At 44.8% G+C, this 17,597-nt stretch overlaps 3 protein-coding genes across 3 annotated transcripts in view; 1 reads left to right on the forward strand and 2 right to left on the reverse strand.

Moving 5' to 3' along the window:
* Nucleotides 1–376: 376 nt before the first annotated feature.
* Nucleotides 377–1,790, reverse strand: LOC121595782. The gene is made up of 2 exons (XM_041919992.1): nucleotides 1,276–1,790; nucleotides 377–1,210 (listed from the first exon to the last, which is right to left on the reverse strand). Exons 1-2 carry the CDS (start codon nucleotides 1,657–1,659, stop codon nucleotides 902–904), a joined length of 693 nt encoding a protein of 230 aa, XP_041775926.1. The 5' UTR covers nucleotides 1,660–1,790; the 3' UTR covers nucleotides 377–901.
* A 2,361-nt stretch (nucleotides 1,791–4,151) lies between these two features.
* The window catches only part of LOC121597640 (6-phosphofructo-2-kinase/fructose-2,6-bisphosphatase-like), a 71,830-nt gene continuing 58,384 nt past the window's right edge, over nucleotides 4,152–17,597 (forward strand). Inside the window, exon 1 of the mRNA XM_041923534.1 lies at nucleotides 4,152–5,728. Within this exon, the coding sequence (XP_041779468.1) occupies nucleotides 5,620–5,728 (109 nt within the window). The 5' untranslated portion in view covers nucleotides 4,152–5,619. The remainder of the gene's footprint in view (nucleotides 5,729–17,597) is intronic.
* Nucleotides 12,593–17,597, reverse strand: part of LOC121597641 (alpha-N-acetylgalactosaminidase-like) — a 69,641-nt gene continuing 64,636 nt past the window's right edge. The window contains 6 exon segments of the mRNA XM_041923537.1: nucleotides 12,593–13,498; nucleotides 13,577–13,741; nucleotides 13,827–14,024; nucleotides 14,102–14,263; nucleotides 14,355–14,557; nucleotides 14,560–14,798. Of these exon segments, the coding sequence (XP_041779471.1) occupies nucleotides 13,340–13,498; nucleotides 13,577–13,741; nucleotides 13,827–14,024; nucleotides 14,102–14,263; nucleotides 14,355–14,557; nucleotides 14,560–14,798 (1,126 nt within the window). The 3' untranslated portion in view covers nucleotides 12,593–13,339.

The following is a 17,597-nucleotide window of genomic DNA, read 5'->3' on the forward strand; positions in this document are numbered from 1 at the left end:
GTTGCGGAAGTGAAACGTATGTGTAGTAATGATGATAGAATGATAGAAAACCTTTGTCGTATGTCTCCCACGTTAAAAAAACATAAAATATAACCAGAAAGACTCGAACGATGTGCTAAAATCGGAATCAATCGGTAATCGGACAGAGAGAATCGGGTTTTGGGGTGGGCAAGCAGGGAAGCTCAATTCCCGTTAATCTTCCTCAACCCCGGGAAAAAGTAAAGCTAAGTGATGAAACTAACGGCAGTTGCATGTGACTGTGTGAACAACTCAAGGTTAAGATAGGAAGGGGCGCATTGTTTTTTATTCGATAGCACAATTCGAATTACGTGTACGTGTATACTGATTGTTTCTTTTGTTTCTTCCCTTATTTTTGTTTCCTTAAAGTAACTTTCTCTTCTACATTTAAGCCTTCCAGCTCTGCAAGTACTTGCGAGTAGCTATGTGTGTGTTGTATTAAGCCAAAAAATGGCCTTTTAATTTATCTGTAGATGGTGGAGAAATGGCAGTGATGGCAAAACCGTACGAAACATAGAACAGCTGTGATGAGAATGATGATGGTGAGGCAATGGTGTGTCGAGAATATATCGAAGGTGTAAGGAAGAGGAATAGTTCAAAATTAATGCAAGTAAGAGATACTAAATCATGCTAACTATACTTTAAAATAGAAAATAAAAAAATACCCCACACACGGTAGCACCGCTGAATGCATCTTAGCGCTCTCCGTCAGTCGCCTAATGGTGAACAGGACGATGCGGATAATTCGTACATGTTTGTATTGCAACTATTACGGTTCCACAAATGTTCGTTTCCGTGGAAACAAACCCTCCCCCAATCAATTCAATAAATGCTCATAAAAAGAAAAAACTCCTAGCGATCATGTGTTGCCTACCTCACCCGATCAGTGCTCCTCCATGATCCGCATCACGTACTCGATGTTGTGGAAGTTGTTCCACGAGTCACCGGCAGCGACGCGGCCAAGCTGGGCGGTCGGAATGTGCGGCACAAAGTGAAACGTAAACGGCGGTATCGGACGCAAATAGTCGCTCAGCACCGGTTCCGGATCTTTTTTGTCCTTGAACACGTACCGGGCCTTGGCCTCACCGAGCCGACTGCGGGTGGTCGGGACCAGCACCGTATCGTTCACGTTCACCGGTGCCAGCTTCTTAAACACGACCTGATCGTACAGATGGTTCAGATGTTTCGTGACCTACAGGGAACGGAGAAGCGTATTAGGCAACAGTTCCGTGAGTTTGGTGCATGATTTTCCCTTACCATAGCATTTACGCGCTTTTTACTGCTCGGGGTCAGCTGGCCGATGCTGTTAATCGAGGGAGCTTCCATCTTCTGGACCGTCTCGATCCGTTTACTAAGACCGAGCGTTGTGTGCAGTTCCGGTTGTTTGTATTTCGTAGCACCGCTGGAAGTCGCTGTCGAACCTCCTGCTCCGGTGGAAGTTGTAGCCGACGGAGCTTGCAGTTTTGAGGATGGTCGGGTGGAAGATGCAGGTACGGTTGGTTTCAGGATTGATTTAGCCGGCGGTGGTGGTAGCACATTTTCACCGGCAGATGATTTCAGCACGTTTGCGGTCGTTTTCGATACGGGAACGTCCACGTTGTTGAGGTACTGCTTCCGTTTCCCATGCTTATTTTTCCCCATTTTTAGGCCGGAACGGTTTTGGGATTGCGCGAGTAGTGTGGGAAATTGTGTTTGGATGGGTTTTGTTGTTGTTTGGGTTGGGGCTTTTGACAGCCTGATGAAATGTCAAACCCCTGTGGGGGAACTGTTGTAAGGCTTTGGAGGGCAAAAAGCGCGCGTATTTATTCGAATAGTGGTGAACGTTGCGGGTTACAAAGCGAAATAATGTTACTAATTTTTATATATAAAGTTGAGGAAAATGAAGTTTGCAAATCTCTGCACTCATTTTTCTGACTAGAAAAGCAAACTTTGAAACAGTCGCCAAAACTACCAATATCGAGTAAGAAACACTGCAAATGTTATCTTAAGGACATTGCTAATTAAATTTTATTCGTTTGCTAGTAGTGGTGGGTCGTATGATTCATTTCACGACCCGACCCGGAGTCGGGTGCGAGCCAGTCGGAATCGATTCCGACCCGTGGGTGCAAACGAATTCGAGTAGACCCGAATGATGAGAAAGTGCAAGAAAGCATATGCGACTCCTACCCGTTAGTTCAGCGAGTTCGGGTCGAGTAGTGAACCTACTTTGACTCGACCCTACCCGAACTCGCTGCACCAACGGGTCGGAGTCGCTTATGTTTTCTCGCACCTACTCATCGGTCGGGTCGACCCGAACTCGCTGCACTCTAACTCATCACGGAATGAACCCACCTTGACCCAACCCGACCCGAACTCGTTGCATCAACGGGTCGAAGTCGCTTATACTTTCTTGCACCTACCGGAGTCGTTGCACCTACTGAACCTTCTTGTACCTTTCGGGTCGACCCGAAAGACTCCGGGTTGCTTACGGATGGCTCCGACCCGATAGTTTCGGGTCGACCCGCCTATCACTATTGGCTAGTCGGAATCGGCTCCGAAATATTGTTGCACAATTTACTCCGGAAACAGATTCCTATTCTTATGGAAATGCCAAAACCGACTCCGATTTCGAAGCTGATTTTGAAGCCGATTCAGATTCCGGAATCGATTCCGGAAAATGATTCCGGAGCTAATATCCGGAATCGATTCTAGAAAACTTCGAAGCTACCTGGAATCGATTCCAACCAAAACTTCATGTTTCCCATCATTAGTATTAGTATTCACTAGTAATTGAATACATATCGGTCCTAGAACTGATATTGAGCTGATACCATCAGTGGAACTATTTCTGTACTCATTCTGGTTTTGTTCCTGGTAATGGTTTCCAATCCATACCGTCCCAAATCTATACCGGTACTGTAATTATTTATGAACTCCTACCGGTTTTATAACTGATCCTAGCCTCATTCCGTACCTGGAGCGTTTCGCAATCCATGCAGGGGCTAGAATTGCCTGCTTTACTTCTGAAGCTGCCCCTTTTTTCTAATGCAAACACTTAGCATGGATCTATCACGCAGATGGCATGACCTGCCCTGGTTCCCGGTTGTTTGTATTCAGCGGTTTCTTCTCATATGTGTATGTATCAGTTACCTTTTAGCCTTGCTTTGGTTTTCAAAGACTTTGAGTCTTTATGTGGGGAAACCCAGCTCATTACCGCCCGTTGACGCCGCTTGTTTCTACCACGGAAATATTCTTTTGAGTCACAAGCATTTGAACACTATGTGTTTGCCTTTTTTTTGCTTTGTACTAAAAATGAAAACAAAAGTTATTAAAACAGGACCCGTTGTATCACGATCACAGCTCAGCAGAAAGACACGGAAACCCCAGTGTCAGCCGCGCACAATACAAAAACCACGCATCAGCGCGCGATCGACCTCTACGCGCCGGCAGACACAGAATCGGCGCCTGTATTCTAATGCGCTCTTCGGACGGCCTCCGGTCTCGGTCAACCCCCAAAGGCACATTTACTTACTGCGATCTGTGCCGCGCAAAGAGGAACCTTCACGCGTACTCTCGCACACCGTCGTTGGTACGCGTTTGTCGCGCGTCTCTCCCCCCAAGCGCCACACACATCTTCACACAGCTCTATGTGGCAAATGGGAGCAAAGTCGAACTCGTTCATCTCTGCCGGATCCCGCCGCATTTGATTTGTGCGCTCGGTGCGAGTCGGTCAAGAATTATTTTTAAACATATCCTTCGTGAAGCGGGGTGAAGCGGACTGTGCGCGAACTGTCCAACCAAAGCCATACATTCAATTCAGTCGTAAAAGTACGGTGCAAGTGTGCAACTTTCTCCAAGTGCGATTGAACACGGGGCCATTGTGCGAAAACAACTGATTTCCTGCTGGAGCGGTTGCCAAGGTGACTGGTGACTAGGGTTGCTGCAAGAAGGTGTGCACGTCGTGTGCTGTGCTAACCCTATACTAAGCAAACCAAAACGATTCTAAGCTGGCTTTAACACACCGACAGCGGTGTGGCGGCTCGGAAGTAGCAACAACCTCACCATCCTTCCATCGCATCCGTGGCCAGAACTGTTTCGATCTGAGGAAGCTAATCGAACACACCTCTTCCGATCATTTCAGCGAAGAAGGGGGAAGACAACTGAAAAGAAAGAGAAAAAGGGCAGGGAGAAGAAAAGTGCTTCGAAAGTAAGGTTAAGGTCAGTCTTAATATAGGGCGCTAATCTGGCGCGATTGAGTGAAACAAACAAACCGGCTTGCATGTGTTGACTGTGGGCGCGCTTGGGTAATCGAAATATATTATTCCGTCGAAAAGGAGAATCCCCTCGTACGTGTACGTGTCGGTGCGTTATCAGCCATAACAGTTGGCTTTGTGTGCGTGTGTGCGTGTGTGTGTTTGCCCTTCTAATCGACACACTGCTGTGTGTGCTCTTTGCACGTGAAGGTAAAGAAGAGCAACCGCGTTGTTTGGGCCGGCGCCACCACCGCGGTGTGTTCGCTGACAGTTCGCATCCAAGCTTCGATTGATCGAGAAGCCCCAGCCAGCAGCATCCCCACTGAATCTCGGCCGCGGTTTTCTGCGTAGAAGAACGAAAACAATAACAGTTTAATAACCTTCCCAACGGTCAACGACAACGCGCGGAACCGCTTTTTTTTGTTTTCTTGGTGTAGAATTGCGGAACACACTACCGCGCGTGTGTGTGATAGAGTGAGCGCAAAACTAGCCGCTGCCATTGCCGAGCGAAAGAGACACCGCGCGAGAACAAGTGCGAGTGATAGAAAAGGAGAGAGTGCGTGCTAGTGTTTTCGCCTTCTAGAGCGGAGAGCGTACCGGAGTCTGTCCACTGTACAGTGCACACGCTGAATGCAATCGTGTATGGTGCGCCTACCCGTCCGGTGCGGAAACAAACAGAGAGGACAGCTCCTTCTTCTTCATATATCGCCTCGGTTCGCGTGAATCGATCTCACAGGCTGCAGGTGTGCAAGTGCATTTGCAACACTGCAACGGTGGTGCATATAGAGCTGGTATAACAACAAAGAGAAAGAGTTTGTGAGAGAGCAAAAGCGATCCAATCCTGTAGGATTTGTTGTTCTTCTTTGTCGGGGGAGAAGAAAATAGTTCCTAGAAAAACACATACACACACAAACGCACTGGGCCCCATTCCATTCTCAGTAGGCTGGTGTTTTGTTTTTGGGTCGCTTCTCAGAATCCATTCTTCGCTACGGCCAAGCGAGTGCATTTGTTTGGCTATCACAGCTGGTCAAAGAAAAGTGCGAACAGGAAGTGAAAATAACTGGCCCTAATCAAGGTTCTAAAACTCAGCGAAAAGCGCCCCGAAACAGTGAACGTCCTTGAAGCGCCACTCGGTCTCTGTGTGTGTTTCTGTTTGTGCCTGTTTCCGGCTGTGACACCAGTGAAGGAGAGAAGGCGAACAAAACAGTGAAGGCCTTGCCAAACCCCCGAACAACAGTAGCAGCAACAATAAACAGGAAGTGTTCTAGCTGGTGGTTTTCTTTCATTGCCCTCCGGAACTTGTTGAAGTAGTGTTTGGGCCTTTAAATTAGCTGAATCGATTAGAACATTGACACCAGTGCAGCGAGATATGGCGCCGATTGCGACTACAAACGAGCCGAAAATGGCACAAGGCGGCGAGGAAACTCTCACGCGCCACGCGGATGCAAATCAGCGCTACTACCCGTCGTCCACCAACCGTAAGTTGACCTGACCTGCCATCCAGCCCTATCTGGCCCTGGTCTGTCCAACCCCCCCCCCCCCACCGCATAAACGCATAACACTGCATGTAACACTCCTAAATATCCTTGAGATTGCTTTATTTTTAGAAAAGCGGTCTCCTATGATCCAACGAAATTGACCCGTGCTTTTGCAACACGTGAGCGAGATTTGTCATGAGTTTGTGTCACATGAAAGAAGAATGTTTTTCATTTTTACATATGGTATGGAAATTCTTGAAAATGATGCAACTGTTGAAAAAAAAAATGAAATGAACTTTTGAAGGGTTTCGCTGCGCACACTTTTGCTAACACTTTGGTCTGGTTTGTTTGAAAGTTCTCATCAACATTAATTTCAGCCGGAGATTAGATTATTCTGGGCCTTGATTGGGTTGACGCACGCAAGAGCAGGGCAGCGAGTGTTACATGAGCTGCTCAGGAGTCTTTGGCAGTTTGTTTGCATACTGGCAAGGAAACTTTCCACTGTTATTGTAGGGATTTGACCGTAAATAGCAAACGAGTAAATGAGCCCCGGGACGGATTTAGTTCCTGTTGCAGTACTAAAAAGCTGTTACAAGCGATCCGGAAGATGCCTAGACCACAAAATGTCATTGATGTTTATGATCTCTCTGATCATGTTGTCAAAATGTCATGGCTGATTATGATCTCTCCTTTCACTAACACTAATAATGAGTACACCTTTACAATCCTTATCATTGCCATTTTAGATAATGTTTGGTGAGCCCGCCATCTAATTTATCATACAATCAAATGCACTTAACACTTGTTAAACACAACATGGGCTAAATTACAATGACTACGAACAATGTAATAAATAGCAGGGCTTGGCAAAGACCGACTCGCGAGGTAAATCTTTTTCGCCCGTGTGACCCTTTTTTCCGGGATATTCTTAGATGAAAAACTATAGAAAACTGTTACGAGTCGAATTTCATTGTAGACATTTTTCCATCGATTTTTTTACATGCTTTTGATCAATATGTTGCATTTTTGAGTTGCACCCTTATCTGGCCAATTTACTCTGTGAGTGGTTGCTTGTAATTTATTAAATATTTTCAAAGGAAACTGGAGTACACTATTACTCAATACAACTTTCATGGTCAATTCCTGGATTATCTGGAAATCTTGTAGACTGTACTATTCCATCAAATTCTTATTGTACTCGACCAGTGTTAATATTCACCCGTCCAAGATTTGCAATTATTGAGGAAAGCAAATTTACGTTTTATACTTGGAAAAAGCAAAAATAGCATGTATTTTGTATTTTTGTAACTAACGCTCAACAAGCTCTCCATTCCCAAATGATGTAAGCTTTACATCAACAACAATAACACTGTTGCCAAACGACAAAGGCGACAAAAGTCCCATATGACACTTGATTAAAAAAGCCAAAAAAATGATTTTGTTTCTGAACATTGGACTGAAGTCTGAAGCTGTGGGACACTTTATTGACCTTATTCTTTCGTGAAATGAGCTTAATGTAATGGGAATTTCTACTCTATAGCACCCTTGTTGAGCAAATCCAATAGGAATTAGATAGAGTTCAATTTCATCATATGAAGTTGAATTCCCATAAGAAAGAGCCAAGGAAGCGTTCCATTTGGAGTGTTATATTAGACGATTTCGTGCATTTAATATAATTTTCGATTCAATGTACAGTGATCAGGAGGTTTGCGACGCGATTAAGAGCGTTAAAACCATGTAAAAACACATTTAGGCGACGTAAAGCATCGCAATTTGTCTATTCAACCAGTATTATCAAGTTAACTGACTGACCTAATTAGGGGTGGAAATACCGGATCTCAGGAGGGCATCGGACATTGGTAGAACAATGTGTTGTTTACATAGTTTCCGGTTTTACGATCTTAGGTTAATGGTTTTTTTTCTACTACGATGTAATCTTAAGACAATTTACAGTGTTCTGACGTTGCAAAAGATTCTATGTTAGTATGTTTATCCCATTTACTGTCTATTATCAAGTACAAATTGCACACACAAACACACATGCTCAACAATAAATCAACCACACGCAACCAGCTCATTGTTGGCATCTGAAGCCTTTACTCCTCCCATCCCAATTAATCTTGATTGTTTGCGGTACACTAAATTGTCTTATCAGCGAAAAATCGTTCGCCAGATAGTCCCGTCACCTTACCCTAATGGGGCTGCTAATTTATGGACTTGCTTTTCAATGCCAACTTGCGCGCGTTTGTACCCTTCTGGAATCGAACGCGCTCCGTAGAATGTTCGAACTGGATGCGGATGAGCTTCCAAACATTTGGGTCAGTACAGAACCACCACAGCCCGAGGTGACAGAACGTCCTGGCTGGACCCGGCCCGGTTGGTATAACACTTTAATCGACCGAAATTGAAGCTCATCGTACCGGGAGGTCATTTTAATCAAGCTGGCCTGGCAGTCGTCCCCATCTTCTTACATCTTGAGCCGATCCCATTTCGGTCGCCAACCAGTCTCGGCTCACACACTCCAAGGTGTGGAGTAGGAGTGGGTTTGCAATAGTGTCCGTATGCTATGGCGAGTGCATGCAAACTCTAAAATGAGAGCAACAATTTGATGCCCGCCGAAAGCGTTTCTTTGGGACACTTTTTTCACCTTTTGTCGGCAAAAATATGTTTTCCGTGTTATGACTTCAACCACGCGCACACTTTTACGTCACGATTATTGGGGGCCACTCCTTCTTTTGTGTCGTGTATTGTTTGAGCTTTGAACCACCGCAGATATTCAACCTCGCAGAAGATGTACGTCAGTGATGGGAAAGTGAAAAAATAACAATATTTCACACCTTCCCTGTGTCTTCCTACTCGCTCAAGTTGCACTCATTTGCTAAATATAAATTAATTTGTTTGCTTACACTCTTCCAACACACACCACACCAAGCCCGGGGCGTGTTTAATCAAATGCCGTGTTTGTTTCGTCGTAGTGACTTTGAGCATTCTTTTGAGAAAAAAAGAAGGAACTTTGAGTACTTATCACAGCACAAAAGTTACTTGATCTAAATGGGTAGCTTACGCGATCGCACTAATTGTTGATGGGAGGAGGGTTTTTATTTTCGACGAACCCTCCCTCTTCCCGCACGCAATAAGCATCTCGGGGAGTCAACAAACACGTTTATCGTTCGTTTGACAACATCGTCCCATGAGTAAACCAGCAGATCCCAGCAGGCCCGCTCAGGGGGAAATTTGTCGTTGATAATCAAACCGGTATCTCGAGGGGGCTTGCGCTCGACAACACAATTCGTTGATGGGCGAATGAGAATGGACGCGATCGCTGTTGCTAATTGCATTATGAAATTAATACGATCACTTGATCGGCTGAGACTTGAAAGTGCAACGACATCATACAGGGGTTAGGTGTCGTTGAACGGGCATTTGGGTTGTTGTAAATAAAAGTGTTTGTGGCTGAAAAATACTGGTCACAATTGAAATTCAATTGAACAACTAAAATCACTCTTTATACATTTTTTTTTAAATATTGGATATAAACATTTAAAATAGATAAAAATGTATTGCAAGCCATACCAAACATCGATCGTCGTGCTGCCCTTATTAAGGGTTAACCATTCGGCCTTCCCTTTTTGCGTATGGTGGTGGGTTGTGTTTAGCTTAGCAACAATGTTGTTGCCGTTGCCTGCTGGAGGGAAAAACAAACCGCAATCGCGCTCCACGTAACAACACAGTTGAATAACTTTTACCACACCGCTCACTCGGCAGGATGATAACGGGTTGTTGTGGTGTGGAAACACCTGGCTGTGATTTCGCAATACCCCCTCCTAGGGCACAAGGGGGCTCGTCTCGATCGCCTAGAACTTTTTTGCAACGGTAATCAATCACAACCCGCGTTTGCTTTGCCACTTAGTGTGCAAGGTGGATTGTTTTCGCCTTGACGCGTTCTAGAAGAGACAGACACTGCTGGTCTCAGTCGCTGGAGTTACGCAGGTTGTTTTTTTTAGCTTTCGCTTGTACTCAAACAGAAACTAAAGCGTGACAAGCGACTGATGCGAAGGTGATAATTACATTATCTGGACAGCCGTGCACTTGGTTTAGGTTGATGGATCGTGATTGTACAATTGGGAAGTAAGGGCAAGAAATAGTCATTAATAAGTTAATAAATAAATCAATAAATAAATAAACAAACTTCGAAATAGAGTTCTAAATAAGCAACAGGACACGATTATTAAATTAATAATAATGTAGCTATCTGTGGACTTGAGTGTTTGTAAATTACACGGGCGAAATCGACAAATTTGAAATAAGAAATCCTCAAACGAAGGATATAATATAAATTAATAAAATCAATGAAACAGTTTTTACCATACATAAACCTTTAATAGAATATATAACAAGAAATAAGAGCATGCAAATCTTCTTGCATTCGCATCTAATCACCGGCCATCAGCCTTTATCGGTCAACCAGATCTGGTCATATGTAAACAATGTTTTCCTATTGCAATCTGAACCGATCGGTCAGCGCTGTCAGGGTGAAACCTTTTTTAAATGGTTGTCATTTCTGCCCTGTCGCTATTTGTACAGTGAATGTAATCAAAGGCTTCAAAAGCACGTGTTGCAGGCATACGTCCTACCTCCAGAAAGCTCCAGGGCTAGATAAGCAAGCGTGCAAGTGTTGAAAGTAAGCAAATAAAGACTCCGTACACCCGACACACACAGCAGAGAGTTCGCATGGAACCAGAAATTAAATTTCGAACGAAACATGGTTTCAATTTCCAAACTTTGCTCTACTTGAGCTTTGTAAACAATGTCCCAAACACGCTCCACCAATTGCCCTCTGGAACAGAACGGATCTGGGCACGCTTTCCCGATCGCCACGAGCCTTCCCTTCACGAGGAAGTTGTGCGCCATAGTAAACCAGCGGCCGGTTGAACTTTGGAACCGAGGGCGAGAACTTGGGTGTGTGTGCGCGCGCGCGCGGGCCACACTCCCCGGGGTACAGCATCCGCGAACGTGTGATGGAGACGGAGATGGCGGGGTCAGCTGATTAAATAAACATTACTCTCGGGTGCATATTGGACCCGGTCGGCGCTGCTCGGTCGTTGGAGGGTGTGCTTGCCGGTGCAGTTGTGTCTGTCTGGAGTTCAATAGATGGACTTTGGATACGGTTTGGTTGTGAGGAAGGAGTGTTGTCCCCGATGCAAGGCTTACAGTGATCGCGATATGTTCTATAGATCTGAGATAGATATCAGGGAGAACTTGTTTTGCCTGCGTTTGCATTTTTTTTGTGTTGTAAGAGCAGTCTGTATAATTTCATAAATGATTCATAAACACGTGAGACATATTAGTAAACTTCGTGGTGCTAAAGGTCGGGTTTAAAAAACGTTATTTTGTGGAATTCAAGGCTTATCGGCTTTAATAATTCAAGGCTTTAATTTAAATTTACAGACAAATCAGAAAATAAATTTCCATTAATTCAAGTACTCAAGGTATTCAAGGATATTAATAGAGAATTCATCATCACCTTCAATTCGTCAATATGTCAATATAATTTTTGCTTTTGGAAAACTTTTTTCGCTTTTTTACAGTACGATGCGTAGAATTGTATGCCCTAAAGTGTTTTTTTTCTTCTACAAAAGTGTCTGTATCTCTACCAATGTAATAAACTCCATGAAACTCATGGGATATGTAGCGCAATAAATATGTTTTGTATGTAAAAATAGAAACTGCCTTGGTATTTTGTTTGAAAAGGAAAAATTTTATGACTCTTTGATAAGATTCGATTAATTTGGCTCCTAAATAGATTGAGGGTTCTGTTTGTAATACAACAAATAGTTCAAGTGTACCTTAAGTACCTAAGCAAGTACCTTAAGCCATGTTTGATAGTTGCATAATCCATTATTCTACATATACAACTGATATTCTGCGTAGTGATGAAGGAAGAAGAGTCATTTAATCTGCCTTTTTGTTCACAAATGTGTAATTTCTTTACAATTAAAAATAAATAGCCTAACCATTAGTCGCTTAAGTTCTACTGTTTTGTTCTATAAAAGATTTTTTTTTGCCGTGGAGGGAGCAAATGTTAATAGCTTTGTAGGTACCAGCACGTTTAACGAATCGATTCTCGCTTAAATTGAATTTAATATTCTCTCTTATAAAAGTCGTGTTATCCTTGATGTTTGGGACCTTGCTACTATTCAATGTTCAATGGTTGATCATGTAAGTTTAGTTTGTTTATTTATATTAAACACTTTTTCTTTATCCTCGCTTTTTATGATATATATTTTTAGAATATGAAACTCGAGATATGATACAAACTATTAACCATGTGTATTACAATTATTATTATTATTTAAGTTAGATATGTGATATTAAAGTACCCTCTACAACTTTTCGCAAATGATCCAATAAAGCGTGAGGCCTAAAATAATACCTTATTTATAAGTTAAAGTTATATAATTTCTCAATATTGTCGTTTGCTAATTAGCTGCCGTTGCTCAAACGTACATTCTGTGGTTGTTGTCTCGTATCTGTTTTATTTATTAATTCATTATCTCAAATTGATTTATTCAATAATTGGTTTTGGAAACTATTAAAGAAATTAAAAAAACACACAAGGACATCATCACCTACTCACTCGTCCCTCTCGGTTTCCCTCCCGGGGGAGGCAGACTGTCCCGTATCATAAATTATACAATGTACAAACCTAATCTTATGCGCGTACCAAGATTATACACCACGGATTCTGATGGAAAATCCCTCGCCCTGAACAGTGGACACAGGGCAGGGATTCGGCAAGGAAGACACCGGTTCGGCCAACAACAGCCAACCGTGCTGTGGTGGTAGTGGTGTGGGTGTGGTTTACTCTCCCGACAGGGCGCGGGAAGGAAAAATTCTTGTGTTTTATAAAAAAAAACCGTAACGTGTAACGTTATCATATCACTGTGGCGCTTCCACTATACACCCAAAGTGTGCACACCCGGTGCAGGGGAAGCATACTCGCTCTACGTACACGGAAGCACACGTTCGTATGAAAAGCACCATTTGGTTTTTTGGCTGCAGAAGAATCGTGTTGGTTGCTCTTATGCGTCTTCTTCTATAGCTAGTTCACAATCGGATCCTACGCTAATAAACGCCCCGTGTGTTGGTGGTTACTCCTGAAGAAAAAAGGGTGTAACCCTTCTCTCGGTCGTCGGTCTATTGCAGCATTTTGTCTATTCCTTCGTCTGTCAGCGCGAACAGAAGTACACTGTGTATGTGGCTTTAATTATGTTTCTTTTTCCCATCAAAACTGGCACATGATTGTTGTCTTTCTGCTGCTTCTTTCGATAAGCTATCCCTCAAAAAGGGTGTTCCTGTGGTGTGTTTTGCTTACATCACTATCAAATCGCACCATGCTTTTGCATGCTGCTTCAACTTGTTTCTGAAATATCGCCTGATGGATGTGTATGGGTCTGTGTGTTCAAATATTTGTATTTTGTTATCGAGCGGGGATCGGTTTATGTTATTCAAATTCCGAAATCTACGCCTGGTTTGCTCTACCCTCTGTTACAGCATTAAAAACGGGGCCTGTTGCTGATGGGATGGAGTTACCATTCGGGCTTTAGTGCTTTAGTTAGGATAGCGATAGAAGATTGGATTGTACGGTCTCTTGGAGAAACGCTCCGGCTGAACGTCGGCCCGCAGTATCACCACACCCGATGGGTTCACCTTCACCTTAATCTTGGTCTGGGGGCTCAGCACTCCGTAGTCGACTTCCTCGTACAGGTCCTACAATACAGGTAGTACGAAGCATTTATTAGCGTCATACGTGATTTGGATAGGTGCGATAGGCGATTTGTCTCTTACCTCAACCCTGTAGCCCGTGGGCGAAATGAGGCCCAGCTCGCGCAGGGTCACGGCCACATCCGACGGGGTGCCGTCCGTTCGCCGGTTGACGAAGGCGATCGCGTACGAGTAGTACGTCTGGTAGATCGGTGTGATCGGCCGGGACCAGATCTCGATGCCCTTGTGCTGCAAAAGCGAGATGGATATTGTAGCATGGGTTCGGTTTTACTACGAAGCAGTCGTTGGCATGCTTAGCCCCTATCACCCCTACCTTATAGATTCTTCGCCCTTGGATGCCGAGCGGATCTTGATCGACCGCAATAATTTTGCGGTTCTGCAGAATCGCCTTAAACTCGGGCCGGATCGTGCGCAGATCAACGGACATCATCAGCGGTGCAGCCATAATCGCCCAAAGCGCCATCTGTGTTTTGGACTGTTCGTAGCTGAGTCCGAAGTTGCCGATGATCAACTGTAGTGACACAAAAGAGCGAAAAGTTAGTACAGCTTGAGCATTAGCGGCACTGGTGAGTTGTCTGTTGTCATTACCATGTCCGGATCGTTCCAATGCCCTGGGCCAGCGTTCGGGATGATGGCATCCTGATTGTTGCCGTAGTAATCGATGATGCTCTCCAACGAAGCCCACGAGTCCTGGATGTCGTCATAGTTGCGCCACAGATTGCAGTGCTGAATGATGGACGAGTAGTTGGGCTGTGACGGAGGATGGAGGAGAAGATATACATAGAGAATTAGCTACTCGTTTCACCTTCTATTTCTGCATCTTCCGCATCGTTCAACCCACATTCATGCCGGCGTAGATCTGATAAACCGGCCAGCTGCAGGAGTAGATCATCGGGCGACCGGTGGCATTCAGATTGCGGCCGAACTCCGGATACCCATGGTCCATGTCGATCGGCAGCGAATAGCACCCGTCCAGCTTGACGTAGTCCACGTCCCAGGAAGCGAACTGGGCGGCATCGTTCGCCGAGAAGCCCAGAATGCCCGATATCCGGCACACGTGTAGTTGCCGTAGTCTTCGTAGATGCCGAACTTAAGGCCCTTGGCGTGGACGTAATTGGCCAGCGCCTTCATGCCACTGGGGAAGCGACGCCGGTCGGCGACCAGCTCACCGCGCGGTCCACGCGACTTCTCCAGCCAGCAGTCGTCCACGTTGATGTACTCGTAGCCGACGGCGGCATATCCTTCGCTCACGACCAGGTCGGCCATCGTACGGAATAAGTGCTCACTGGAGGGGAGGTGGGGGGGGGGGAAGAAAAATAGGAAGTATTTAGCATATGTATTACCTATTAAATGTAATCAGTAAAGTCGAACAAAACATGATAATGTATGCAGACATCAGATCAGTGAGACATTGTAATCTGTTTCACAATCTCTTATGCCCCTAAGGAGGAGGCTCGAAATAGGCCACCTAACCTTTAATGTCCACCGAGCGAAGGCCTTCCGCCTTGTCTTGCTAATGCTGTCGATTCGTCGGCCCCTTTTCCTATGTGACATTGTACGGCCGTAAAGTCACGCAAAAGTCAAGCCCTCCCACCGCATGCAAAATGTGATCGTGGTTGCGCGTGGCGCTTCTATAGGCGCACAACATATGGATGGGTTCGTGTGGCACCGGAATCTTCTAACTATTTCTAAACCCGCCCACGGCAAGCGCTCTGGCACGCTTGAGCGCAAGAACGTAAGTCGTTCGTGATTTCCTGGATTCGCATCTGTTGAATCCCTCTAGGGCAAACGCTGCGCAATGCTATAGGTCAACGCAATTCTTTGCTGTGTATGCTGTTAGAGTGACCGATTGCTTTCCGAGTGTAGAGTGTATGGAGGATGCAAAACTCAAGTTACAACGAGACAAAGTACAGTGGGTGATCTTCTGAGGCAACGAAGAATTGATGACCCAGTTTTAATTTAAATGACTCGAGTGATCGACACAGCACATTGCATTCCCGGCCTCTTCAGTGCCTGTAGATGACACAATCTTCAAAGAGGACATGATTCCACAAGGGACTGCTTCTCTTCCTCTCACTCTCTCTTACTTTTGGAGATTATGGAGGATTAGCAGAAGCACGGTGCGGTGGATTAAACGTATCGCTCGACAAGAAGCGTTTGATCGATCGCCACACCACGATAGCACTTAATGCCTTTGGTGATGATTTACACGCGAGAAGTACCCATCATCCCACTTTAGCGCTGTGGATGAGTAGTGCTTGGCTCGAGAGAGAGAGAGAATGAGAGGAGGGAGGCGATATTGTTATATTCAATTTATCTTCGGCACCGTACGGGTCGTGTAGGTCGTTATCGGGATGGCCTTTCTAGGGATTGGTCGATCAGGTCTCGCAAAACAATCAATTCAATCGATCGCCGTAGTGTGTCTCCCTAAGTAAAGGAGCTTATTGGGCTTTCAAACCCCGATGTCGCCACCTCCGATGGGATTATGATGAAATGATGAGCAAAAAAAAAAACATGGGTAAAGTGTGTTTGTCCTTGTTCAAGGAGATTTTACACGTTTTTTCTCCCCGTCTTCATCGCATACGAACGTGCCCAACTGATGAAAGGTGGATTATGGTTGCGAGATGCTTGAGGAAGATCTTTTTTTTTTTGGGATGGGTTATCCATTTTTTGGGTCTCTTTTTCCCAGCTCATTTAAAATACCCTTCGGCGATGTGAGCGTGATATAGCAGGGGGAGCTTTGGGTTATAGTTTTAAGCGCCGAAAAAACACACTTTGCTGTAGGGGATAGGTTTTTAATTTGTACGGCGCAAAAACAAATTAAAACTGGACGATCATAAATTAGTAGAAATGTGTTTGAATATACATCCCTCGACCCCGTTGTTTTTCTTTGGTTTACTTTTGCTTGTTAGCTGATTTTATTGATCAGCTATTGATTTATGGTTTACACTCGGAGGCCAAGGTCTTCAGTTTTATGATCCCTTGCTTAACGCTAATGTTGCTTTCAGTTCCGACAAATTTGAATATCCGAAAGCAATCATATATTGAATGTTCTTATAGTGTGCTTTAGGTTGATGTAGTCGATACACAAAAGAGACAGAAAATGAAACAGTCATCGACTATGACTCATGTTTTCCCCTCTTGTTGCCAATGTTGGTCAAGCAGCAATTGTAAATGTTCTGTCAACAAGTCGCTTCCTTGCTTGCCAAAGTTTGCGATCTTGATCTAATTTAAATGTGATGTTGGCTCAAGTGTACTTAAACCGCCTGTTCAGCTCTCCGTGTTAAGCACTTTTAACGGTCCTCCTGCGTGCTTGGGAACGTGTCTAGTGTTTTGTCAACCGCCACAACCCCTCTCGGTAAACTCTCTTCACACACTCTCAACACGCCATCGAGCGAGGAGGAAAGTTTGTTTGGTTTTTTGCCCTCCTCACCACAAACTGCATACACGATCGAAAGAGCTGGCGCGTGCATAGATTCAGCTGATCGCACAACACTGCTCCAAAGCCACGAAAGATTGTGGGCGCAGATTGTTGCATTCCCTGAAAGAGCGAGAGGAGGTTGCGTGTGTGCACACGAAAACAAGGCGTCAGAAGACCGGGTGATCGCGCATTTTGGCGATCAAGAGTTGTTAGATTTAATTGACACGCGAGTAGGACGCAAGCAACGGTAGGCACCGCGGAGAAATGGGACTGGTTGATGGTCCGCATGCGGCAAACGCGCCCGGGAGTCTAATAATTATGCTCATTATGCAAATGAGGGACAATTTCCCAAAGTTTCGTCGCTTAATTCCATCACGACGGGATGTGTGTCGGGGCATGCGCCGCCACAGCATCCGATGAGCATCCCGGTGAATGTCCGAAGGAAGCAATTATCTTCCCTTACGAAAACCCACGCGGCCAATCAATCGGCTGGACGGGGACCGGACATATGCCCGATAGACAACTGCGTAATCTGCCAACACTCGCGACATCTCGAGAACGGTCGTACCCCAGAGTGTATCGCTAGACGAACTCCATTACACAAAAGTTCGTTGCGAAAATGTCGTCCATCATTGATCCGTGTTATGGAATTAGAAAGGACCC

This window comes from Anopheles merus, chromosome 3R (genome assembly GCF_017562075.2).
Source record: "Anopheles merus strain MAF chromosome 3R, AmerM5.1, whole genome shotgun sequence".
In the NCBI taxonomy this organism is placed as follows: domain Eukaryota; kingdom Metazoa; phylum Arthropoda; class Insecta; order Diptera; family Culicidae; genus Anopheles; species Anopheles merus.

Bases quoted from the DNA above. Each gene is read 5' to 3' on its own strand.
- LOC121595782 (XM_041919992.1), bottom strand. From the start codon at position 1,659: ATGGGGAAAAATAAGCATGGGAAACGGAAGCAGTACCTCAACAACGTG. The intron at 1,211-1,275 runs GTAAGGGAAAAT...CGTTCCCTGTAG, and splicing joins AAAAGCGCGTAAATGCTATG to GTCACGAAACATCTGAACCA.